The sequence below is a fragment of the Orbicella faveolata genome, unplaced genomic scaffold, assembly GCF_042242905.1.
Source record: "Orbicella faveolata isolate gen_17 unplaced genomic scaffold, um_ofav_v1 contig_14, whole genome shotgun sequence".
Classification (NCBI taxonomy): domain Eukaryota; kingdom Metazoa; phylum Cnidaria; class Anthozoa; order Scleractinia; family Merulinidae; genus Orbicella; species Orbicella faveolata.
The window spans coordinates 2,604,181-2,630,000 of NW_028301541.1; the positions used below are offsets into that span (position 1 = coordinate 2,604,181).

At 42.0% G+C, this 25,820-nt stretch overlaps 4 protein-coding genes across 8 annotated transcripts in view; 2 read left to right on the forward strand and 2 right to left on the reverse strand.

Annotated features, from left to right (window-relative positions):
• Positions 1 to 6: 6 nt before the first annotated feature.
• Positions 7 to 6,440, forward strand: LOC110040306 (uncharacterized). Its single transcript, XM_089287252.1, has 4 exons — positions 7 to 481; positions 1,425 to 1,857; positions 2,311 to 4,910; positions 5,609 to 6,440. Exons 1-4 carry the CDS (start codon positions 103 to 105, stop codon positions 5,839 to 5,841), a joined length of 3,645 nt encoding a protein of 1,214 aa, XP_089143378.1. The 5' UTR covers positions 7 to 102; the 3' UTR covers positions 5,842 to 6,440.
• Positions 6,441 to 6,583: 143 nt separating this feature from the next.
• LOC149113628 (uncharacterized) lies at positions 6,584 to 12,573 on the forward strand. Its single transcript, XM_089287369.1, has 5 exons — positions 6,584 to 7,287; positions 8,280 to 8,712; positions 9,493 to 10,398; positions 10,730 to 10,743; positions 10,834 to 12,573. The coding sequence occupies exons 1-5, from the start codon at positions 6,909 to 6,911 to the stop codon at positions 11,079 to 11,081; spliced, it is 1,980 nt and encodes a 659-aa protein (XP_089143495.1). The 5' UTR covers positions 6,584 to 6,908; the 3' UTR covers positions 11,082 to 12,573.
• Positions 12,574 to 12,917: 344 nt separating this feature from the next.
• Positions 12,918 to 15,395, reverse strand: LOC110048576 (bone morphogenetic protein 4-like). The gene is made up of 3 exons (XM_089287338.1): positions 14,914 to 15,395; positions 14,106 to 14,392; positions 12,918 to 13,594 (listed from the first exon to the last, which is right to left on the reverse strand). The coding sequence occupies exons 1-3, from the start codon at positions 15,173 to 15,175 to the stop codon at positions 13,013 to 13,015; spliced, it is 1,131 nt and encodes a 376-aa protein (XP_089143464.1). The 5' UTR covers positions 15,176 to 15,395; the 3' UTR covers positions 12,918 to 13,012.
• Positions 15,396 to 16,162: 767 nt separating this feature from the next.
• Positions 16,163 to 25,820, reverse strand: part of LOC110048575 (tolloid-like protein 2) — a 28,313-nt gene continuing 18,655 nt past the window's right edge. For 3 of the 5 annotated variants that reach the window (XM_089287269.1, XM_089287272.1, XM_020754348.2), the window contains 10 exons: positions 25,636 to 25,680; positions 24,421 to 24,568; positions 22,988 to 23,157; positions 22,812 to 22,865; positions 21,583 to 21,634; positions 20,431 to 20,476; positions 19,548 to 19,605; positions 19,099 to 19,242; positions 18,030 to 18,115; positions 16,163 to 16,374 (listed from right to left, as the gene is read on the reverse strand). In XM_089287269.1, the coding sequence (XP_089143395.1) occupies positions 18,036 to 18,115; positions 19,099 to 19,242; positions 19,548 to 19,605; positions 20,431 to 20,476; positions 21,583 to 21,634; positions 22,812 to 22,865; positions 22,988 to 23,157; positions 24,421 to 24,568; positions 25,636 to 25,680 (797 nt within the window). In that variant the 3' untranslated portion in view covers positions 16,163 to 16,374; positions 18,030 to 18,035. Of the gene's footprint in view, positions 16,375 to 18,029; positions 18,116 to 19,098; positions 19,243 to 19,547; positions 19,606 to 20,430; positions 20,477 to 21,563; positions 21,635 to 22,811; positions 22,866 to 22,987; positions 23,158 to 24,420; positions 24,569 to 25,635; positions 25,681 to 25,820 lie in introns of those variants that run through there. The other 2 variants (XM_089287270.1, XM_089287271.1) reach the window with 2 other exon arrangements.

The following is a 25,820-nucleotide window of genomic DNA, read 5'->3' on the forward strand; positions in this document are numbered from 1 at the left end:
GTTCCAAGTGCGTTTGGTAAAGAAAAACATTTTGGCCTGAACGGCTGCATTTTTGGAAATTTATTAATCTTTTTGTATCGATATCAAAAGTAGAACTCGATCATGGAATATTTAGCACCAGAGCACCAAGATCTTGCTACACAGGGACTTGATGAACTGCGATCAAAGCTTCCGTCAGCTCAAGAAGATGTACTGGAGAACGTGAAAGCGGAAGTGTGGTCATTTCCCAGAAGCTTCAAACTAGCGCAAGAGAACATGAGTAAAAACCTGCCAACAGCTTCACTTATCTGGGAATACATGCTTGACAAGGCCGAGAACAAGCAACAGAAATTTGCGATCATGAACAAACTCTTCCAAGTTCAGATCGCAACCGGGCCATGGAGAGCCGCTTTAGAGACAGCTCAGAGATTATTCAACGAAACCATTGCGGAGTACTCATCGGAGAATGCGAGTCGACAGACAGCAACCGAAGGAGGTTTGGGTACGTTAAATTGAAATTTTCGTCGTATTTCTGTTTTTGCTTTTATATCAGGGACCAAATTAAAGAACATATGATCTTGTCGTCAATCTTGTCAGGGAATTTGTCTACTTCCGCTTTCGTGCATAGTTGATCAGTCACGCACACAAAGGTTGTTACGTGACCAGAGGGATTTCGGAACTTTTCCGAGAATCCCTAAAAACGGGCGTTATCAAGTCACGCTAAGTCATGGTGTCAATCAAGTTCATACTAAACCCCTGCAAGAGTTAAATTCATTGACTGAGAAACGAAAAAGAAGCGAGACTGGGAAATTTAGCGTCACGTTTCTTTCATGTTTCTTGCACGATGGACTAAGAGAAAAGAGGGGATGCTCATAGTACAGACAGCCTTTGGACTCGTCTCGCATTCTTCCACCAAGATAGCCCCTTCCAGGCGTTCAGTTAGTTGGGACACAGTGCAAAATTCAGCGGAGTGAAATAAGGGAGAGAGACGCTTAGTGCGAGGAGCGAACGAACGTTAAGTTCTCTTCCCTTGCCGCGTAGGTTCGATTTCCGCCGCTCTCTCGGGTTCGCGTGACTTTTCGCACCGCGCTTCTCCCCTATTTTTTCGTGCGCCATTTTGCGTGCGCCAATTTTCGTGCGCCCCAACTAAGTGAAACGGCCCAGAAGAGACTACCCCCAAGAAGGGAGGAAGATCTGTGATTTTAAAATTTCAGTTTTTTCCGGAGTATAGTAACAGCTAATCCTGGGAAGTGTGCCATAGCCTTTCCTGTAAATCAGTGCCGGAACACTCTGGTACCAAAATACGCATTAATTTACAACCCTTAAAAGGTTTGACGAGCATTCCCTACTGTCAAGGAGTCTCCCAGAAAATTGGTAATGGTATTGCTCTGGACTCACTTCAATTCTGCCGATCTGATTTGTTTTCTTGATGTTATTTTCCACAGACTCTCTTCTGACAGCGCCGCAATTATTCGATGCTTGTCTGGATCTGGGGTCGATACATCGTCTGCTTAAAGAACTAAACAAGGCGGAACAGTTGTATCAGAAGGCCTGGGAAATTGCTGTGTCCATGAAGGATTTTAAAAAAGAAACCTTAGCTAAGATACATCTTGCAGTCTGCCTTCTCGATCGTGGAGAACTAAAAGAGGCCATTAACACCTACTTTGAGCCGCTGATGGTGTTTAAAACCGCCATGAAAAAGCACACAAGAGCTCTTTATCTACACTACTATGGTGGTGCATGCCGGTCTGCGGCAGACTGGGGCAGAGCTAAAGAGTATCTCCGGGAGGCCCTGGATCTAGCAAAAGAAGTGAAGGATGTCGGGCTTGTGTCGAGCTGCTGTGGTGAGCTGGGTAATGTTTTCAGATCGGAAGGAAGGTGAGTCATTGATCACGTGAGAGTTGCAATGTCCTTATATTCTTCAAAATTAGGCTACCAAGAATCAGGATATCAAAACGTACTCGTACACCGACAAATTTTAATGTTAATCGGAAACAAACAATTATGCGAGGGGACTGCATTGAAACCGTTTGAGTTAGCTAATTCGGATTACCTTCGAATGAGAGGGCAAAAAGCTTACTATTTCACAGCTGTGTCCTCAATAACACAGCCTGTGAACAGGCTCCGGCTACTTGGATCTGGCCGCGGCTGAAAGGGTTGGCTGTGAGTGAAGTGGTCGAGAGGGGAATGGGGTGGGGTTGGGGCGTTCCTCTCTCCTCTTCTCTTTCTTCCCTCCTTCTCTTCGCCCCATCCTCAACTAGAGAACCTGTTCACAGGCTATAAATAGCAATTTAAGATTTAAATTCTCATGTATACATTCCTTCGTTTCAGATACAAAGATGCAGAGAGACTTCACACAATTCATCACAACTTCGCTTTGAACAGAGGAGATGTTCATGGCCTGGCAATCTCCTGCGGTAATATCGGCTTCTTGAAGTTTTACAATCCTGAGGAGTTTGACGATTCTGTAATGTACCAGTTCATTGAATACTCTCTTGCTGAACAAGTGGGTGATTTTGCTCGCACGGGCATCGCATTCAACAAAATTGGAAAGCTTTATACAACAATAGGCTACAACGAAGAAGCCGTTACCATGTTTCAAATTGCACTGAATGTCTCTCGAAGGGCCAGCAACGTCGCAGGTGAAGGAATGGCGTGGGGAAATCTAGGCACAGTTTACAGAGCGTTGGAAAGATTCGAAGACGCTATCGCTTGCCATATAAAATACAGAGACAATGCTGAAAGACGGATGGACATCGGTGGAGTAGCCATCATGCAGCATCAGTTAGCAATGGATTATCTGCTGAGTGGAAAGCTACCAGAAGCAGAGAGATCCATTCTCAACGCGTTTGAAACCCTGGAAAAGATCCGTGCACAGATCGGCGAGGAAGACAAATCAAAGCTGTCGAATTTTGAGAAGAATCAAGCCGAAGCATACAACCTGTTACAAGTTGTTCTCGTCGCCCAACTGAAGTATAAAGAGGCGTTAGTATTGGCGGATACCAGCCGAGGAAGAGCACTGGCCGAAATTGTTCGTAAGCGATTACACGGAGATAAATCCGCTGAAAAAGAAACGACTTCTCTGAATGAAGAATTTATAGAAGAATCCTTCAATAACCTGCTGGAAGTCAGTCGTAAACTCTCCACAACGTTGGTTTTTTACTCCGTGGTGAAAGAATTTGACGAGTCTGGAGCGTTCTACAGTTGGGTCTACGCATGGGTATTGCATCCATCTGGCAGCCTCGATTTCAGTAAATCTCGTCTGAAGCATGGCATCCGGGATACTAAGGTTGAAGTCAATGATGAATTTCTGGTGTCCCTTAGACGGTCCATGGGTCAACCATCCCAAATAAAGGACCTGGGCAAAATCCTCAGAGGCGAAAAGAACCCTGGCGTCTCCAGGGAGGCGAAAGTGTACGTGACAACTCTCCAAAGCGAAGACGTGTTGAACTCGCTAAAAGGACTGGAACACATGTTTCCATCAGGCCTGAGTCTAACTAACACCGAGAATGGAAAAAATCTCAGTTTGGATCGGGAAGAGGGATTACATCATCGACCTAGTTTTCAGAGCGACACAACTTTACACGAAAGTGACACCCACATTGACAAGAATTTTAACCTTGAGCCCAAATCAACAGACCAGCAAGCATCGTGTGCACTGAAAGAAACAACCACAGCACAACCAGGCGCAACTGACGGGACGTGCTCGGAGAATAACGTAGAAAATTCACAAACAGAAACGAAACAAGAGCAGGACGTTTCGAAGAGAGAAGACTTGTCAGAAGCCTCCTTCTGTGGGTCACTGAGCCAGAGCGAATCAAAGGAGGAAAGTGCCGCTTCTGGTGCAATGGATGCCAATTCTGAGGAATCTCCACAACCCTTTGAAAGTCAGGAGGAGACCCTTAAACCCTCTGAAGGTATTGTCCCGCAGCTGGAAACACAACACGGCGAAGGGTCTAACACTCCACTACAAGGTAAAATTCAGACTGAAGCAGAGGAGAATTCTGTGAATTCAAGTTGTGACGTCCCTGAAAGCACATTTTCTCATGATAGCGTATCTGAGCCCCCGAGTGTTCATTCAAAACTAGAAACAGTCAACAAAGAGACATCTAGTGAAAGTCGTATTGAAGTAGAGAATGATGAGTTGGCTTCTGTGACAGCTAGTGATGACGCTTCCAAGGCAAATGTGCCAGGCCCTTTTAATGACGTCGTGTCTGAGTCCTCAAATAAGCATTCAAGAAGACATGATGAACGTGAGAGTGACCCTGAACTGGACCCGTGGAGACCAATGCTAAGCCAGCTTCATAAGGTTCTCATAGAACCTATTGTGGAATTCCTGCCATCTAAGGATGAGAATCCACGAGTTACTTTCATTCCTCAAGATTTCTTGCTCAAAGTTCCCTTTGCTGCGCTGCAAGGCGACGCCAGAGATCATTACATCATGGAAGACTTTGTTATCTCGACCAGTCCAGCGATCCACTTTCTCGAACTAGCCTGCACCTCTCGTGAAAGCCCCAAACACACCCCAGCGCCTTTTGAACTGAGTCTTCTCGCTGTCGGAAATCCCACAATGCCTTTCGAAGAGCTTCCCCAGCTTCCCTCTGCCCAGCGCGAAGTGCGCATGATCAACGAGATTATTGACTCGCCGGAGTCACAAGTGTTTATTGGGTCACGTGCCAAGAAGAAGGATGTGATGGCAGCCATGGCAAAGCATAAAATACTACACTTTGCCACGCACGCTATTATTGACGACGCAGACTCCCACGGCGATTTTAGCATGAAGGGCCTCATTGTACTGGCGAAGTCTGGGCTCGAATGTAACGGTATTCTGACGGCCGAGGAAGTGAGAGGTATGGAACTAAATGCTGAACTTGTGGTACTAAGCTGCTGTGAAACGGGACTGGGTAAAGTGACAGGAGATGGAGTACTGGGTAAGTTTTTGAATCATTAAAAAAGTCCTTTCAGCTGAAGCACCAGTAGGACTACGAGTAGTCCCTCTTTCGCTTAGTCCGTGGAGCGAGACCATAAATAAACAACGACGAAATAATGGCGGCGTGAAATCCTCTCGTCGAGTCACCCCCAGGATTTCGCGCGGCCATTCTTTTCTCGCGGTTTTCTTTCTCGTCACGCACGACGGACTAAGCGAAAGAGGGACTGCTCGTAGTCCAAAGCACCAGCAACTCTAGCCCAGTTGATATCAGCCTAGTTCAGTTAGGACTTTTAGTACATATTCGTTATTGATTGGACTTGAACGCATTTTGCGACCTTGATTCTTGTATTTAAGTCTCTTGTTTGTTCGGGTAGTTGAACAACTAAATCTTAGCGCGTTCGTCGACACCAATTGATTGGCTTACTTTGAGCATGCGGATGCAGTTAATTCTAGACTCCCTCTTCAACTCCTATTAAGGGAAGGGAAGGGTGAGTTCAAGGACTGAACTCATGCGCAGAGACTCATGCGGATATTAGGCACCCGATATTCGGGAGGTACGTTATGTGTACACCTGAGAAGTGCTGGGTCGGGAAGCGCTTATTTTGATCGTGTACGCAGTCCCGTAGCGACTCTTAATACAGGCGTGTTCATATCGTATTAAACGGAGTTCAGAAATAACACCTGGTTCTGTTTACACAGGTCTTTCACGCGCATTTCTGGCGGCTGGCGCCGCTTGCGTGATTGTCACGTTGTGGAAGATTGACGACCGATCCGCTTGTGACCTCATGACGGCCTTTTACCGAGAATACAAGGCTTCCCGTGATGCTGCGGTATCGTTACGAAAGGCCATGAAGATTCTTCAAGCAAAAGACAACACACGAAGTCCTCAGCACTGGGCTGCGTTCTCCATTGTCGGCGTTACTGGTGTTTAAATCGTTCGGCACTAAGCTCCAAATTTTAACTCTCCTCACTGGTTGTTTTCCATTCAGTTTTTAAGGTGGCTCAAAACAGTTTCCAGCACCTAGATTTTAATGGGTCGCTATAACCACTCTTTATCATTTGATGCTTCAATCATGGTATCAAAAAACTGCCCAATCATTGGTGAACACGTTGTTATCATTTTCGTGACACAATAGGTTACGTAAAAATACCAGGATTGATCATGATAATATAGGATATAGCCTTCTCTGCTGAAAAAATGTTTGAAAACATAAGCTTTTGACAGCCGGTCTACTGTCTTCAACAGATAAAAATTTCTGATAAAATGAAACGTTAAATATTTGAGGATAGACAGTAAATCGCATGAATTTAAAATGACTGCACTATAAAGAGTGTTCAATTAGAAGAATGTTGAAAGTGCTTAAATTAATGTTTGTTTAAAAGAATGTTGTATTGTCTTGGGAGTGGGCATGAGTTATTATCAACCTCAACAGTTTTTGCCGTGTGCCATGATTCTAGTGTCTTTCTACTGCGATGGTCTCCTTGGTCAATGATTGCGGAGTTGTTAATAAATGAAAATTTCATTTACAAACTGTCCACCATGTTTACTTAACGAGATGGCAAAGGTGGCGAGCATAGTAACCAGGTCTCAAAAATGTTATGTTCACCGCATATAGCGTCACAAGCCGAGCTTTTCGACCAATCAGAATGCCCAAGTCTTATATTCACCTCTGAAAATTCGGGAGAATTATACTAAAAAGCTTTGTTTACCTGGACACAAAAGCTAAGACAGATTTTTGTCTCAAAATATACACGGCTGACGTGTTCCTTCCAGTATCTGTTCTCGTAAATACGTGAACGAGTGATTTTCTCCACCAAATACTGAAGATTTCTTAGTATGGTTTCAATTTAGTTTCCAGACTCCTCTCATTCATTCATCCCAGAGTTCCAAGTGGGTTTGGCAAAAACGAAAACATTTCCGCCTGGGCGGCTAAATTTTTGTGAATTTTACAATCTTTAAATCTTTTCTTTTAATCGAGACCTAAAGGTGAAATCGATCATGGAATATTTAGCACCAGAGCACCAAGATCTCGCTATACAGGGACTTGATGAACTGCGATCAAAGTTTCCGTCAGCTCAAGAAGATGTACTGGAGAACGTGAAAGCGGAAGAGTGGTCATTTCCAAGAAGCTTCAAACTAGCGCAAGAGAACATGAGTAAAAACCTGCCAACAGCTTCACTTATCTGGGAATATATGCTTGACAAGGCCAAGAATAAGCAACAGAAATTCGCGATCATGAACAAACTCTTCCAAGTTCAGATCGCAACCGGGCCATGGAAAGCCGCTCTAGAGACAGCTCAGAGATTATTCAACGAAACCATTGTGGAGTACTCATCGGAGAATGCGAGTCGACAGACAGTAACTGAAGGGGGTTTGGGTACGTTAAGTTGAAATTTTCTTCGTATTTCTGTTGTCTTTATACTAGGGACAAATTTAAAGAACATATGATCTTGTCAGGAAATATGAGAAGAGATTTGGCTACTTCTGCTGTTGTGCTGCGGTTAATATTTGGATTGTCACGCACGTAATGATCGTTACGTGACAGGAAGGTTTACCGAGTGGCATGAAATTTCCGTGGGATCTAATTTTCGCGAATTTCGCGGATTTTCCATCGATCCGCGAAAATCAAATTCCGTCAAAACAAACTCCCGCCAAAAAATATCCGTGCAAATTTCCTCTTTTTATTTACGTTACTGAATTTCAATGAAATTGGTTAAAAATGCGCGCAAGATTTAAATTCATTGAGTGAGAAACGAAAAAGAAGCGAGACTGGGACAGACTACACCAACACCAGCCGGTGATTTTACATCACGTTTCTTTTATGTTTCTCGCGTGATGTACCAAGAGAAAAGAGGGGATCCTCATAGTACAGACAGCCTTTGGACTTGTCTCGCATTCTTCCACCAGGACAGCCTCTTCCAGGCTTCCAGTTAGTGGAGGCGCAGTGCAAAAAACAGCGGAGTGATTTAACGGACAGAGAGGCTTAGTGGGAGTTCTCTCGCCTTCCCGCGCCGCGCCTCTCCCTTATTTTTTCGTGCGCCATTTTTCGCGCTATGCATTAACCAACTGAACGCCTGGGAGAGCCGCTACACCCAAGAGGGGAGAAAGATCGCATGACGACCACTGCAACTGTACAGAAATGTGATTGTAAAAAACCCTTTTCCCCAGAGTACCAGCCAGTCTTTGGTAACGTGCCATGGTCTTTTCTAGAAATTGAACATCCAGACTGGTACCAAAACACGCATCCGTTTAAAACCTTTAAAAGGTTTGACGAGCATTCCTTGCCGTCAAGGAGTCCCCAGGCCGCATAATTTCTAAGGAGTAACTTCTGCTGATTTGGTATGGCTTTTTTGATGTTATTTTCCACAGATGCTCTTCTGACAGCGCCGCTATTATTTGATGCTTGTCTGAATCTGGGGTCGATACATCGTCTGCTTAAAGAACTAAGCAAGGCGGAACAGCTGTATAAGAAGGCCGGGGAAATTTCTCTGTCTATGAAGAATTTTGACAAAGAAACCTTGGCTAAGATACACCTTGCAATCTGTCTGCTCGATCTTGGGGAACTAAAAGAGGCCATTAACACCTACTTCGAGCCGCTGATGGTGTTTAAAACCACCATGAGAAAGCACACAAGAGCTCTTTACCTATATTACTATGGTGCTGCCTGCAATTCTGCGGCAGACTGGGGCCGAGCTAAAGAGTATCTTCGGGAGGCACTGGATCTGGCCAAAGAAGTGAACGATGTCGGGCTTGTGTCGAGCTGCTGCGGTGAGCTGGGCAATGTTTTCAGATCGGAAGGAAGGTGAGTCAGTGACCACGTGTGAGTTATTGCAATGTTCTTATATCCTTCAAAGTCAGGGCGTAACACTGACTTTTAAACACACAAATTTCAATGCTTATCGAATATAAATAAGAATACGAGAGTATCGCGTTACAACTGTTCACACAGAAATGACGGGGCAAAGTCTAGCATTTTACAACAATTTCCTAAATACTTGCTGGATCTTGTTACTGACAATTGAAGACTGACAACGGCCACTCCTCAGTAAAACGCACCATGGTTCACTTCTCTTTCTTGGTATGCAGCTATTGAACAGAGCCCCTCAAATCTAGACCAAAGTTTACGTAAAACGTACAAATACGGGTGTCTTGCTCCAATACCAGAGCCATGTTGATTCGCGCTTAGACGAGGGCTGGTAATGCCATGCTTGATCGTACGTACCGTTTATGTAAAGAATGCGACCGCTTGAAAGCATTGCTCTCTCGGCTGAAATATCCGCAACAACTTGTCAATGCTACGTCAGAAATTTTATTCCTTCAAAGGCTGCAGACCAGCAGCCACTACCTCATGCCCATGAGAAGATCGAGTCCAACAGTTCCAATAGTTCTGCCCAGGATTCAGCAGATTTAGTACGCAAACAACTCAAGACTTAAGCCAGAAAACTTGCGTAGTAATTCAACCAGTCCTTGTTAGTGACAAAATCCAGCAAGCGCTCATAGAACAAGAGAAAAACCACCTTTTGTAAATTTCCTAAATGAACGATTTAAGATTTACATTCGCATTTATGCATTTCGTCGTCAGATACAAAGATGCGCAAATACTTCACACAATTCATCACAACTTCGCTTTGAACAGAGGAGATATTCACGGCCTCGCAATCTCCTGCGGTGAAATTGGCTTCTTGAAGTTTTACAATCCTGAGGAGTTTGACGATTCTGTAGTGTACCAGTTCATTGAATACTCTCTTGCCGAGCACGTAGGCGACTTTTCTCGCACGGGCATAGCATTCAACAAAATTGGAAAGCTTTATACAACACTAGGCTACAACGAAGAAGCCGTTGCCATGTTTCAAATTGCTCTGGATGTGTCTCGAAGGACCAGCAATTTTGCCGGAGAAGGAATGGCGTGGGGAAATCTAGGCACAATTTACAGAGCGTTGGAAAGATTCGAAGACGCTATCGCTTGCCATATAAAATACAGAGACAATGCTGAAAGACGGATGGACATCGGTGGAGTAGCCATCATGCAGCATCAGTTAGCAATGGATTATCTGCTGAGTGGAAAGCTACCAGAAGCAGAGAGATCCATTCTCAACGCGTTTGAAACCCTGGAAAAGATCCGTGCACAGATCGGCGAGGAAGACAAATCAAAACTGTCGAACCTTGAGAAGAATCAAGCTGAAGCATACAACCTGTTACAAGTTGTTCTCGTCGCCCAACTGAAGTATAAAGAGACGTTAGTATTGGCGGATACCAGCCGAGGAAGAGCACTGGCCGAAATTGTTCGTAAGCGATTACACGGAGATAAATCCGCTGAAAAAGAAACGACTTCTCTGAATGAAGAATTTATAGAAGAATCCTTCAATAACCTGCTGGAAGTCAGTCGTAAACTCATCACAACGTTGGTTTTTTACTCCGTGGTGAAAGAATTTGACGAGTCTGGAGCGTTCTACAGTTGGGTCTACGCATGGGTATTGTATGGTTATGGGTATTTCACCTTGTAGTCCGTGTCTCGAATCCCCTTCTCTAAAATCTTGCATCCACCTCAGAAGCTGAATATCTGCCGTCCCTTCCTGTCGCCTGTTGCAGAGGGAGGAAGCCACCAGATGAGACTGCTGAAACTCAGGCTTCAGAGCAGTTCGAGTTTGGACGAGTTGAACAGTTGTAAAAACGGACATTTCTAAACGGCTCTTACGGATCAAAAGTAAACTCTCTCTTCCCTTTGCCTCTTACACAGACGTCTACCGTCATGCACAGAGACCCATTAAATAAGGCACCTGGTGTTTGGCAAGTACGTTTATATGCATCCACCTAAAAAGTGTGTCTTGCTCGTGTACGTGTCTCGCTCGTGTATCAATATGTAGTCAATCATGTTGCCACTATCTTCAAACTTTTAAGCAATGACTTCTGCCTCTCTGTGTAGGTCTGTCACGCGCATTTCTGGCGGCTGGCGCGGCTTGCGTGATTGTCACGCTCTGGAAGATTGACGACCGATCCGCTTGTGAACTCATGACATACTTTTACCGAGAATACAAGGCTTCCCGTGATGCTGCGGTGTCGTTGCAGAAGGCCATGAAGATTCTTCAAGCAAAAGACAACACACGAAGTCCTCAGCATTGGGCTGCATTCTCAGTTGTCGGCGTTACTGGTGTTCAAATCTTTCAGCACTAAGCTCCTCACTGATTGTTGTATGAGAATTTAGAAGTGCATCATCACCAGTCAAATTGACAGTGTATTGATATCTTGAGAAAAGATAAAATTTAGCCTTGTTTGGTGCTTTAAGAGTTACAAGTAAGTGAACTCTTCGCAGATAGAACGTAGTTTTCATTGGGGAATGCTTTACAGTAATCTATGGTAAAATTGACGTACAACAAACAGAAATCGACTTATTCAGGTTTCTAACTATTTACCCTCAAAATTCCGGAAATTTCGGTCAGAATGTAATTGCTAAGTCAATTTTACCTCAACCGAGCGGAAGTTTCCGAAATATACGGAGCGTCTTGAAAGGTAGTCCAAAATTTCTTGCGGCGAAATATCCGAATGGAAAATGTGCTTACTATTTGCAATCCTACACCAGTTCCAGCCGCCATCTTGGAATTATGATCTGGTTGAACTCATCGTCGAGTTCTTTCCAGGGGTGGACACAGAGTAGTTCAAATGATTTCCAGAAATCACTCGAATGTTTCCAGACCTCTCAGAATGTAGGAAAATTGCATTCTGAAGCAACTAAATTTCAAAGTTTCTTGGGGACCATGGCCCCAAACCCCCTAGTTAAGTTGGTGCAAATCACTCATGTGAGAACCTAGATCCACCCCTGCTTTCAGTAAATTGGGAGTTGTTAAGTTTGGTAAATGGCCAATCCGGACGGAACTCAATACCCCAAAGGGTTTTTTGGTTGCCATTTGCACAAACCGTTGACGAAACGGGTTCTCCGCGTGAAATGGTACTGAACAGCCTCGGTTTCAACAGGGAATAGATTTCCTTGTGATAAAGCATGACGCAATTTTATTACTTGTACTTTTTGCATGTACTTTCTTGATTACTGTTATTTTTACCCCTATTTAACATAATGATTTGCGTTACTCTCTAGTGCTACTATACGAGAACGACTGTAGATACCGTTGATCGGTTTACAAAGTTTATTGCAGGAGAGTAGAACTAGCTTAGCCTAAGCGTTCTTGTCTAAACAGCGGGTTACTATTTTAATTCAACGGAATCCAACTTGGTTTGCTTATCTCTCTTATACAATGACTATAGAGTGTTTGTTTACTGTTCATTTGTGCTTTAGTGTTCTATAACCGATGTCATACATGCGTGAAACCAGTTCTAACAAATCACACCAAAGATGCCGGTTTGCAAAAACCTAAACTAATTTGAATCATGTGACATTTCCCGCGCTTTTAAAGTATTACGGATCGCGGATCACACGTTCTGATTGGTTTATGGCTATTTCTAGAGTTCTTTACTTTCTGGCATTCTGACAACTATTCAGACAAGCACTCTCTCATAGCAAACAAAGAAACAGCCCTTAAATGTGTGATTTTTCAGATTCCGACTGCATCGGTATTGAACTGTAGTTGTAAACACTTTAAATAAACACATTTCATATTAATAATCATCAATGATCCTTGCAATAAAACATGATACAGTTAATCAAATGAAACTGCGATATGTGTTAGCATATGCCAAAGAACAGTACATCATGCTAGTTAAGGAGTCTCTCAAAACAAATCAACTCAATATTACTACTACACTGAATAATACCGAGACTTTCTCTAGGGCTGTAAGCCACAACATCAATTTTTTTTTTCAAATGAAGCAAGAACTGTGGAAAAACTAAACATAAAATTCCCTGGGAAAAACATTTATAAACAGGGGTAAATGGGTCACTTTACTCAGGGAACATTTCTCCCTCCCCCACAACACTCTCCCTTTACCCACCTCTGGGATTACCTCACCACACCCCTCACCTAAACCCCCCCCCCCCTCTCCCCCTTTCCCCACCTCTGACAACACTTCCTTTTCCCCACCTTTGAACCTCATCCTCAAGTGAATTCTGAACTGGATAACACAATGACTAAACTCGACTGTGGATTAAAACACTAACGACAGCCGCACTCTTCGGCTGAAAATTCCTGCCACTCTTTCTGTACTGGCTGGCCTGTTTCAGGATCAGAGAGGATGACAGTTATGGTGCCTAGCTTAGATGGAATGCATAACGGTCTCCTGGGTGTGTAGATATCAGAACTATGTCTTTTCCACCACAATGCCCAAATAATAGCATGTGTGGTGGGTGTCAAGTGATTCTGGATTGGAAAATAGCAGTAGCCATCACAGTAGTTAACATAGCCAATCTGCGGCATGATAATGTTACTGTAAAAGTCTTTCATTTTGACGGCAAATGACACCTGAGTGCAAGTCAAGGAAGGGTGCCTCAGAGTTTGGCCATCACTCTGAGTGATATCTTTATTTTCCTTCCCGACAGTGGTGTTGTCTGGTGTGGGAGTTATAGCGTGAGGGTTGAGTGTCACCAACTTCCAGATGTCATCCTTGGCATTTACGTGCTTGGAATGAGTGTACAATACCAGGAAAGGTCCATGTTGATGGCCATGCTTGATGGACCTCCACACCTGTAACACAGAAGCTTTGGTGCTATTGCGTCGAGCCAAATCTTCTATCTTTAACTACAAGAATGAAGAAATATATTAATAGAGGGTGATTGGGAAGGGGGAGTGTGAAAGGAAGGAAGGAAGAAGGGAAAGAGAGGGGGAAGACAGAGATAGGCAAGTATAGAAGGAAAGGAGGAAGGAAGGAAGGAAGGAAGGCGAGGAGGAGGAAAGCAAGTAAGCAAGGGTAAAAAGGGAGAGAGGGAAGGAGGAAGCAAGAGGGAGAGTAAGAGCTGAAAGTAGGGCCCTGGGGATAGAGGGAGGAATGGGGTGAAGGATACAGGGTTGGGTCAGTCATTGGTATCAGTGCATGGGATACTGTAATAGAGGGCGAGGAAAGTGAGTCTCAAGAGAGTCAGCATGAAATTTCTCTTTACAGTTCTAATAAATGAAAAACCTTCTTGTAGAAAAAAATCGATCTTGAAAATACCCTAACAAGTCATGAGAAATGAATGGGTCACTTGAAGGTTAAAACATATTCCTTGGACAGGAACCAGAAATATTGAATATCTAGTAATCTAAGTCATACCTGTAATGTGTAGGTCTTCGCTGTTGTAATACTCCAAACCCTCACAGCACGTGTCACGTTCAGTCCAAACTCAACATTTGCCCTGCGCGGGAAAGAACGGGAATCCAAAGGTTTCGTGTCATTTGGCGCCAAAATGGGTTGGTAAACACTGATGATAAATTTGCGGCTCATCCACAAACTTCCTTGTTTAGATGTTACAATCAGTTGTGCTTCCACTAATGAGTCATCTTTGAAGGCGTTTCCTAACTGAAACTGCATTTGGATGGTTGAACCTTGCCATTTGGTCCCTGTAAGAAAATGTTGTTGTAAACATTGTCATTGTAAACGTGTTTTTACTTCTAGAAAAGGAAAAGATTATTCATGTATAGGTCTACACGCAAAGGTCCTGTTTTAAAACACGTACACTGAAATGCGCGTACACCTCCTTTGACCTGGCTTGTATGCGTGCGTGGGAGCAGTTTCATGTAGATCAAAAAGCTAAAAGTTGTTCTTAAGTAATAGTCAGAGTAAGTCAATTTTAACTCCCTCGGCCAGGTCTTAACGCCCGAATTGCAGCACTCCGCAGTATTTTGCGTGCAAACTGATAACCGCAGATGATTTAAAAGCTTTACAACAACTTGACCTTTTTAATTACGGACTAAAATATGGGGAACAGTAACACTGGCTAAGATGGAATACACATTATGTATAAAACGTTTATATTCAGCTCAGTGAGCGGCATTGACACAACTTCACCCTACATTAAACAAAAAGATCTACAAGTTTCTCAATAAGTTTCTTAATATTTATGGGTTTTAAGAGTACTTACCGCTTCTCTCCGGTTCAAAACCACGAATTGAAGTAGCAACAATTTTCTGGGCCCCTAACGAGATGGTAAAACTGCCATTTCCATTACCTTGCGCTCGTGTGCGATACAATTGTTTCATGTACGAATGTAAGCTTACACCGCCAGGGCCTTCGCAACTGTTAGATGATCTCTTCGCTTTCAACTCTGAGCCATGACTCTGGGAAGCTATTGTCGTAAAAGCCATCAAGTGAACGCAAATAACTAGAAAGGCCAAGAGCGACATCTTCGTTACGGTGAGAACCCAAACTCAATTTCCCATGTAAAATGTGGGCGGGCAAGAAGTGTCAAAATGTACTCAGTGAACAGTAGCTAAAGTAACCACGAGCAAAGTAAACAAACAACCTTTATCTGATCGTGACTTTACATTGATTTATACTTACATCGTCATTACGAAATTAGGAAAAATGACTAAAGAGATTCGCAAAAGAAATTGAAAATCAACTGGTAAATTTAAGCACTTAAAAAGTGAAAAAACATACTTAGCTAAGACAAAGGCGATGTTATCTGTTTTCCGTGACATACTTGCATACGCTGTTCCTAATTGAATTTATTTCGTTTACATGTAATTCACTTAACACCTTGTAAAGGAGCTTCCATGTGAACTATGCGGGTCTCCAGAGGAGTGGTCATTTTCAATGGGGATATGGTTGGATTGTGCTGGGAGGAAGCCTAAGGGAACTTTGTGGAAAATAGAAACCAGGCGCATAATGCATAAACGTTTAGGGAAAAATTGGAAACAGGAAATAATTTTGGGGGCACATGGGAAGACATAACCCCTACCCCTCGAAGACTATTTCCCTTTGTTACTTTTGCGTTAGCAATGATTTATCTCTTAAAACTTGAAACTATCATGAACATTATAGTCTCTCCACAGACGTATATTTTTGGGCTGCGAGTTATTTTTCTTCGAGCGCGGAGCGCGAGTTCCGCCGCATCTCTCCCCAGCCCCACCCCATTGCGTTTTAGTGCGCGCGCATTTCACACACCGAGATTATTTCGCCAACCTTGCGATCTCGGCGAACTCAAGACACAATAGAGGGTCTGTGGACCATGAACATTAACAATCTTTTGGCGGGGTGTGGTTATATTATTTGAACTGCATTTTTCTATAATTGAAAAAGGGCCTTACTTGGAGTTTAATTTGTAAACATAGAGCTCGTGTATACAAAGAATTATAGCAGATAAAATTAAAAAAGAGAAGAGAACAGTGTGATACTTTGCATTCCTTTATTTAGTTTTTCGCATGTAAACGAAATATGGCTAAATCCCCATCCTAAAACTATAACGAGTTTCTTTTTTTTTCGGAACAAGAATTCCTTTTTTTTATTTCTGCCTCGTTTTGTCGATAAGATCTACTTTTTCCTTGGTTCTTTTAGGCTTTTTTTGTGGTCCAGTCCATGACAAGCCGTTTCTGGATCTGATCTACGGACCAAAGAAAAAAAAAGGTCTCATTTTTGGACAGTTGTTTTTTGGTGTTGGTGTTGGCGGATGGTTTTTATACTACAAGGTTGGTACAATGTAGTCACCCCCGGGGGGGCTCCTTATAATGCCCTATATGGGGAGGCTCCGCCAGAAAGGGGTACCTTTTTCAGGCTCAGGTATATAAAAGGGAGGGATTTCACAAATTGAGGTATATGAAAAGGTACGGAAATGTGTCATTTAGTTATTTAAAGGCCTTTAATTAAAATATTTCCAACAATCGCAAATTATGGCTCTATCATTTCATTTATTACCTCGCACTACATTAAAATGACAAGAAGACTTCTCCTTTGGTGATTTATTCATAATAAGAGACAGTTATGAAGGCATGTGAAAGGGGGTACCTTTTTTCAATAAAAGGTACACGAAAGGGCTACCTTTTCTGTCAAAATGGTATACAAAAGGGTGAGGGATTGGACTTCGGGACGAAGCCTCCCCATATAAAACTTTGTAGAGTACCACCCCCTGGTAGTCGGTGCACACACATCTCCTGTCTTGTTCTTTCTTGCGTGTGTTTGTAGTAATTAAACAAAGAACCCGTGCACACTATGCAGATAAATTTGAAAACGCATCTTTATTTCTACGGTTAGGCCTACCGTCCACACTAACCCCTAACAATAACGGAGCTTTTCGAAAACGCTCTTCAAACCGGAGGAATTTGAAAACGCCGGCTTTGCGTTTTAGTATGGACTTCTCTAATTCATTAATGATTCATCAAGTTAAACAAAGTAAATCACAACCGGGAAGAAGGTTTGGATATCCGGTGTTAGTTAGCATAGATTTTGACGATTTTACTTGTCTGATTACCCCTTACTTGGTTCGTACCCATTTTCAGAAAAAAAAAATTTCCAGGACTTTTCCAGGACTCAGATTGATTTTTCCAGGACTCTAAAAGTCACATAATCCTTTCACTCCCAAGATCTCAATGTTAATGTTCTTTACTGTCTGCCATACATTTCATATTTCTTACTTGATTTTAAATGATTTCCAGAACGTTCCAGGACTAGTAGCCTTTTTCCAGGACTTTCCAGTCCTGGAAAATGCCAAAATAAAATTCTAGGACTTTCCAGGTTTTCCAGGCCCCTACGAACCCTGTCCTTAGTTTTTGTTTTGATTGAGAAGGTGTATCAAACAGTCGAGACAGTGTTTCATAAGCTATGCAGACACCTCGAATTTCGTCAAAAATACTCCGCTACGCGTCGTAATTTCAACTCTCTTCTCGGCGTTTGGATGTCCCGTTGAAACACTGTCTCTCGTATTTGATATATTACGGGTAACATTTTCAAACCGGAGCTTTTTGAAAACGGTGACGTCAAGATAATCATGATTTCCCTGCCCGAGTTTTCCTCAAACACAAATCCAAGTGGTCTGTGATTGTTGCGTTTTCAAATTTCTCCGGTGTAGTGTGGACGGAAAACATTTGATGTGTTAATTTTCGGAGTAAAACCTCCGTTTTCAAATTTCTCTGGCGTAGCGTGGATAGGGACTAAGTTGAAATTCAACTACTGCATTATACATCAGTAAGGCTAATGGTTCAATTTGTTGTTGTCGTTGTTGTTGTTGTTGTTGTTTGTTTTAGTTATTGTTTACTACTTTACCTGCCACTAGTAAGCTTCCATCGGTGCCCTTTTGGGCCTTGCTTCGACCATATTCCTGTTCAGCAAAGCACGCATCTTGGATTGAGCTAGAAATAAGATTCATTGAATCAATCGTAGAATGAATACAGCTGAGGAAAGCCGGCATTAAGCTCAATTAGCTTAAGGTTAGCGACTTCTCAAGTAAGCCAATTGAGCAATTTCATGCATGCTGAAAAATCGCTAATTTAGTACTAAAAATAAATTAAAATCGTCAATTTAATTTTTTATTGAAATGTCGCTACAAGTCCAAAAATCCACGAAATCGCTAAATTAAATTAGTTCCGGTCATAAACCCTAGGCAGAAACAACCTCTAAGGGGAGGGAGGCTTGGAATTGGTGTGGAAAAAACTTTCTAGGATGAACTGAAACCAAGCTGAAACGAATTGATTAAAGAATCTAATGACGTGTGTTTTGTTAAAGAAGCTAGACTTATTTCACATTTAATCTGTACTCTGCTTGCAAACTTTTTCTATGACTGTGCTCATTTGAAGTACAATGCTCTGAACAATGTTCCAATACATGGGGACGCAGTTGGACGTACATTTTAATTTTAAAGGAGCTCAGTCACGGTTTGCGCATGCTGAAAAGTTTAGCCTCAATTTTTCAAATTCGTCGTTTGTAATCCGTGTCAATCTTCTCCATCCTTAGCCATCCTTGTTCCTTTATGGTTTATTATTATGTCTTCGGTGTTTTTCTATCTTATTAAACTGTTATTTTCAGGTTTCCTACCATTTAAAGGTAATTTTGTATGTGGCCAAAATAACTCAACATACCATGACTGAGCTCCTTTAATTACCTGGATGAACAGTAGTAACCGTTCTAATATACGTTTGTTTTCTTAAGTAGAAAAATAGAACCGAGGAGTGGTGGGATGTGAGGGGAAGCCCCTAGGGAAACTCGTAATCAGGACTAACGTAGCCGTTAGAAAATACAAATTACCAAATTCAGTTGCTGCTAAAAATAATATTATTTTAAAGAAGTTTCTTGGTTGTTAGCAATGGTTATGAGTCCGTCCTTCCACAGAACTAACCTTCCTCGGTGTCCAGTCTCTTCAACAACTCGGTTGCCCTTTTCTCCAGTTCATCAGCCATACGTACTTCTCTGACGTCACGTTTCTGTCGACCTACCCTATTCCTGGCCATTTGTACATTAGAGAGGGCCCTCTTGACACGAACTGTTAATTTTAGAACAAAAAGATTGACGTTTGGCGTCTAAATTTGAGAGAATACTTGGAAGGGAACCAAAGTTGTCCTTCGTGTATTTCGGTAGTAGGCCATTTTAAAGCTGCATGCTGAAAGCCAGTTTCTCTTCGAATGTTACACTTAAAAAGCCAAAATTTTCACGAACTACTAATATTCACAACTCAATTCGTGTCTAGCATGATGCCAAGTCGTATGTTAATGAGGAAAAACGTAAGCAAAGACGTCAGCAAAGATTCGCCTATATTCGAAAGAAACGGAATTTACAGGTCTACGGCACCTTTGTATTCCCTGGCTGAGAACTTGCTGCCCAATTCGTTTTCCACAACGTTGTCCATCTACGGAATTGAAACGAGAAACGATCATTATCTTTTGTTACCAGATAAAACACAACAGTTAGTGGTCCTTCTGGCGCGTTCTGATTGACCACACATCTCAGGGGAAATTCTTCTTCGACAACGCATTTTTTTATATGACGGAGACCGCTAAACCTTTTTGTGTCACCAAGTATGGGTTAATTAGTATTCATAAACACGTTTGGTAAAGGCCTCTCTCGTAAATTCTCTAAAAACAGTACAGAATGGCCAAGTGTCACACGTTAGTTCTTTGACGTGACTTATGACGCTACCTAGTCTAAGTAACTTAAAAAAAAATCCGGCCTGGGTTCCATGCAGTATAGTTTCTGTCAAAATGATTTCTTTCAGATTCTAAATATCTGAATCCTTCAAACGTGTTTAACGATTCAGTTTCGTGTTCGGTTTTGACTATACCAATTAGCTAATTAGCCAACCAATTAGCCAGCAATCAGCCAATCAGAAACCATGTATACTATTCTGATATCCTGCGATGTCATTTCACTGACCTGATATGGCTACGATATCATGCATATCACTTGGCCGAATTTGGTTACGGTAATAGCTAATCGTACCTTTTTGGTACGCTTCGGTTGCATATTAGGCTCGTTTGATCTCGCCATGGGTGTTTTAGATCGACTACCAAAATACGAACCATATGGCGAGACCAAACGAGAATGATGTGCCGTGCCGAAGCGAACGAAAAAGGTATGATTAGGTATAAGACTAAATCATCTCGGCGTGATTTTTTTCAATGTCACGTTGGTGATATTGCGCGACGTGATATCAAGATGAGGGATGGTCTTTTACCTCGTTAAGTACAATCTGCAAGATACGGATGTAGGTTTGAAGTTTACTGAAATTGAAAGAAAACACCAAACATAAAGTCCATTGCCATCAAGTACAACGCTATGATATGACAAAGGATACCAGTGACAGTGATATCAGTGACAATGTCTTTTCGTCCTTTCATCAACTATTTGTTCATATCATTTCGCCATGTCCGTATTTATTTACAGTACTGTAAAGCGAAACACATCGTTTAATATTCTCCTCAATTCTCCTGTCCGTTTGCCGTCTAATCAGGGCTTTTTCGAAAATTGGTGCCGCTCATCAATTTTGTGATTTTAAATTTAACTTGAACTTTGCTATCACTGCGAAAGCATTATACATTGGTCAGCGCGTTCATAAGAAGTCTAACAAGAAGCGAAGGAGTGAGGAGCAATGGAGGGATCAAGTGAATGTCCCATCCATGTCTACAACTTAGAGAGTATTGTTTTCCAAGTTAGAAACTGTTAAATAATTTTAAGGAAAACGACCAATTTTTTAAGTTTGAAAGACATGTTTCGACAGAACTTCTGTCATCTTCAGTTGAATGAATGAGGTTTCGCCGACATAACAGGCATTACAGCCCGCACATGTAAACTTATAAACCACACGCGAACGAAGCCCGTCGGGGATACATGTGCGGGCTGTAATGCCTGTTACGTCGGCGAAACCTCCCGACATTTTTCCACACGCGTACGTGAGCACTTAGCCGTTGATAGGGCCTCTCACATCTTCAAACATCTTCAGAATTCTGAACGTTGTCGCTCATTGTGTTCAATAGACTGCTTTCATATTTTAGATCACGCCACTACCAGCTTTCAACTCAAGATAAAGGAGGCTATCCATATTCAAAAAGAACTACCTTGCCTCAATCAGCAATTACACCATGTAAATCTAAAATTATCCTTTTAATTTACACCTTTTCACGTTCTGTTGTTACTATTTGTCTTAATTAGCATTTTTGGCTACTTATTATTCAACTTGTTTTGTAATCATTCATTCAACTGAAGATGACAGAAGTTCTGTCGAAACATGTCTTTCAAACTTAAAAAATTGGTCGTTTTCCTTAAAATCTTTACATGTCTGCTGCTATCTAGACCTGTTAAATAATTCAATTACGGATAAAGGAATTACCACTTCGGACCCATACTAGGATAGTAGGAGGGATACGGTTTGCTCGGCGTAGCTGTGGAAAAGATAGCAAGAAAAGTTGGTTACCGACACATTTTGAATTACTCCATTAAGTTCTATTATTTTAAATCAATTATCTTTATGATGAGACCCACGATTTCAGGTCGCTTATTGCGATTGGCAAGAAAACCCTGCTATTCAATTTTTAATTGTGTGAAAGTGCTCTAAATAGTTGTATCAATCAGTGATATGAAAATTTGATAACCCTGAATCACGTTTCTTAGGACAACAAGTGCGTTTCTTAGGACAATATGTACTCTTCTATTTCCTTTCATTGTTTGCCAATATTTCAATTTTATTTTTTAAAGAGAATCTTAAAATACTGTTAATGAAAATTTTTAGGTAGAGTTAATACAGTGTCCCCAATTAGCCCACATGCGCTAAATACATTGACACTTAAATAAAGTTCTTACTTACTTACGTTCTTTCTGTCTCTGCGTGCTATATTAACCTTTCAGATAACATAGACAAGGTTACGTGCCGACCATATTCGTATTCTCGATACTGGACTGGAACTAGCTTGCAACCGAGTCAAATGCAGGGAGTCTTTTCAAATGCAAATGGCATTCATCCCTTCTGAATGACATTTCCCCGCATGAGCCTCCATTGCAAGCTATTCCAGTCCAGTACCGAGAATAGGAATATGGTGTGTTCCAATGCAGTTAAACCTCTGCTTAAACGCATTTCCGAAACGCGAAACACCTCCCGTACCTCGGACGCTCATGAAAACCACTACATTTTCAACCAGCCTCAAAGAGAGTTTGACTGTATTGTCTCTAGTACTAGGGAGCTTAAGCAAAGCCCTGACCAAACGGACTCGCCAGTAGTCGCGAGTAGCCGCAAGTTGAACTTGCGTAGAGACTTGCGTTGGGTGGCCAAACTGACTCCCCAGTTTCCTCGCTGGAACGCGTCGCAAGAAACCCATTCCAAAGCTTACCTATCCTGTATTCCATTGGCTAATAAAAGGTTAATGGACGTCACTCGACTTGCGTCGACTTGCGTGCAAATTTGATCTCGACCAAAGTGAACGCACTTCATCGCAAGCCGACGCAAGTCCACGCAAGGTCTGGCCAAACGGAGTCGCAAGTAGACCCAAGTTCGTAGCTTGTGTTTCAGTCCGTTTGGTCAGGGCTTTTTTAAAAGCTCCCTATTGTCAATTCTGGTATACTCACCGTAAGTCGGATATGTCGTGTATGGTGGCCATGGAGCCGATGTACTGACATTTGCTGAAATTCGAAAACAAGACGACGCAAATCAAAATTCTTTCATGCCCATTTAAAAATTGAAATGTGTGTTTCACAATACTAGTTCTTATCTTTCATTTGTCAAACAACACATAACACATTACCTTGTGGAACCTGTGAGAAAACCAACTTGTACCCTTGGCCATTGATAATGCCGTCTGAATGGAAGGTCACCTCAGCATAGTACCCAGTTACATAAACAACCTCGCCAGTTCTATTTCCACAGAAAGTGCCAACCTGGTTTTGATTATTTTTTATCTTCACATAGTCAAACCTGCCATGGTGAAAATGTATAGTTTAGATTCTAAAGAGCTGGTGGCAGTTTCAATACTTAAGTTCCGGGGGGGGGGGATTCTAAAATCAAAAGATCGGGGATGCTCATCGGAAAATTTGAAATGAAGCCATAAAGGAGACCGTCCAATCTGGGTGTGGTTCAAGCTTTGTTTTACCCCTAAAAGATACCACTTAAAAAGGGAAGAGGCTTGATTACCAGCCGCTGTTCAGGAAAGGAGCCCGGGCTAGTAGACCGGGCTCAAGAGACCTGCGGAAATCGAGCCTAAAAATGGAACTAAGAGAGTTTTTTTAAGAATAATTTTTTCGAGTGCACCCTAAAAGATACTTTGACAGCTAAAAATAGTGGCGTTTCGTCATCAACACCCTAACTGCGACAGGAATCCTTGATTCACACCCCTACGCGAGACGACAGTCATCCACGACCTTGTCTTATGGGAGTCGCCTGGCCGTAAGTTGCGGCTTTAGCTTTGTGTGAGTCGCCAATTTTGTCGCTAAGTGTAACTCGGGATTCAAGAGTTTTAGTTCAAGAATGATCTTTCTTTTATCTGTGAGCGCCAGATTACTTCTCGGCCGGCTATCTTACCTATCTTAGACACATTTTGAACGAGAACAATTCTTTCATTCCCATGCAACGAGTCTTCTTTTATTAAAGGAGCTACGTCACGGTTTACGCATCTTGAAAAGCTTAGCCTACATTTTTCGAGTTCGTCGTTTGTAATCCGTGTTAATCTTCTCCATTCTTAACCATCCTTGTTCCTTTATGGTTTTTTACTATCTATTTGGTGTTTTTCTATCTTAGTAAAAGATCATATTCAGCTTTCTTTCAATTTAAAGGTATTTTTTGCATGGTGATCAAAATAACTCAAAATAACGTCACTGAGCCCCTTTAAGGTTTAACCTAAACCCCGCAATGTGACATTTACTTGGTGTTTTGGGAATTTGGTGTGGAAATGTATGGAAATCATGAAAGAAAATTGCGAATGTTGATCTTTGCATGTTCGAAATTAAATAGGAAAGGACAGGCGGACGTCTGGAAGAATAGGGGTGGGAAGCGGGAGAGGAAAGGGCGGGAAGCGGGAGCTTCTGATCCCCTGTCTGCCCCCCCCCCCCCCCCCCCGCACGCACACACGCGCCTCTAAATACGCTTGAATCCCCGTTTGATGAGGTTTTTTTTTTTAAAGTCGGACATGACAAGCTTATTGAAATTCCGTCTCTAGAGCGTTTATGGATTGTGGATACTTACGGGCAATCGCTGATCCCGAAAAATTGGAAGTCGATTTTCAACGCCTTGCCGTAGGAAATGTAGATCGTATAAGAACAGTCCATGTTATTTGGATAGTAGCCTGGATATCCGGGACTGGTAAGTTCGTTGTTCTGCACGTGTCCACAACCTAATTGAAAAATTAAAAATATTTTCAAAAGGAAAGTTGTTACATGATGCCCAGTTTAGAGTAAGAAAACTCCCATAAAAACGGACGGGGGTGCTCGTTGTACCTTTTAGGGGTTCAAAAAGCGATTTTGGTGTCTCTTAGGATGTTCAGCCTCAAACGGCACATAGCCGGAGCTTTTTTAGTATCTTTTAGGGTATTGAGCCAAAACAAATATGACAGGAGATAATGTGAGCACCCATGTTTTCAATAATTTCAAGTTTTTAAAGTCAAGAAACCGTTAATGTAAATGAATATATGAAAGATGTCTGATGTCTTCAAGCCGTTAATCGGTGTCCTTCTTTTAGCCTTCTCAGCAATTTCGTTATCCATTTACATCTAAACATTTCTCCAAAACTTCGGAAAATGTAACAAGGTCGCCATATCGTTGACAACAGACAGCCACGCCACTCTTAATTCTTTTAATAGAATTTTTACTCAAATTTTCTTCAACTAACCATTTCCAATTTTTTTTGTACATCGTATTTAACTTTACGCTTTAGAAAAATCGCTCAGACTGAATTGTCGTTTGGACATTTCAACATTTTCTGTATCTTTTAAGTCACGAAACCGTGAATGCCCTTCAGTTTAGTCTTTTCAGGAATCTAATTATCCATTTGTATTTAAATGTTCTTCCCTAACTTCGGAAAAACGAGAAAACGTCGCTATTTTACAGACGACCTGCAGCCTCTGCATTCTAATGGCTGATAGTATACGAGTAGCTCAGCCAGTCAGATTGCAGCATTTGCATTAGTATACTAGTAGAATTCTACTAACGCCTAATAGTATACGAGCAGCTCGGCCAATCAGATTGCAGCATTTGCATTAGTATACTAGTAGAATTCTACTAACGCCTAATAGTATACGAGCAGATCGGCCAATCAGATTGTAGCATTTGAATTAGTATACTAGTAGAATTCCACTAATGTAAATTATTGCAAGCAACGGCTCCAGAATAAAAACAGCATTTCTTTGCAGATTCAGGGTGAAAATATTTAGATCATTACGTCTAGTGTTACAATGAATCATACCGCTTGGTGTTGTCGTGGCATTATGTACAGGATAAGTCGGGGTTTCTAGGAAAATCAACAAAGATTCAGTTATCAGAGAGGTTTTCAATATTGGAATAGAGCGTGATAAAAGCTCTCAAATTATAATGGAATGGCAGTGCAAAATGAACGTGTAAACGTAAAACCAAACGTATACTTCTTAATTC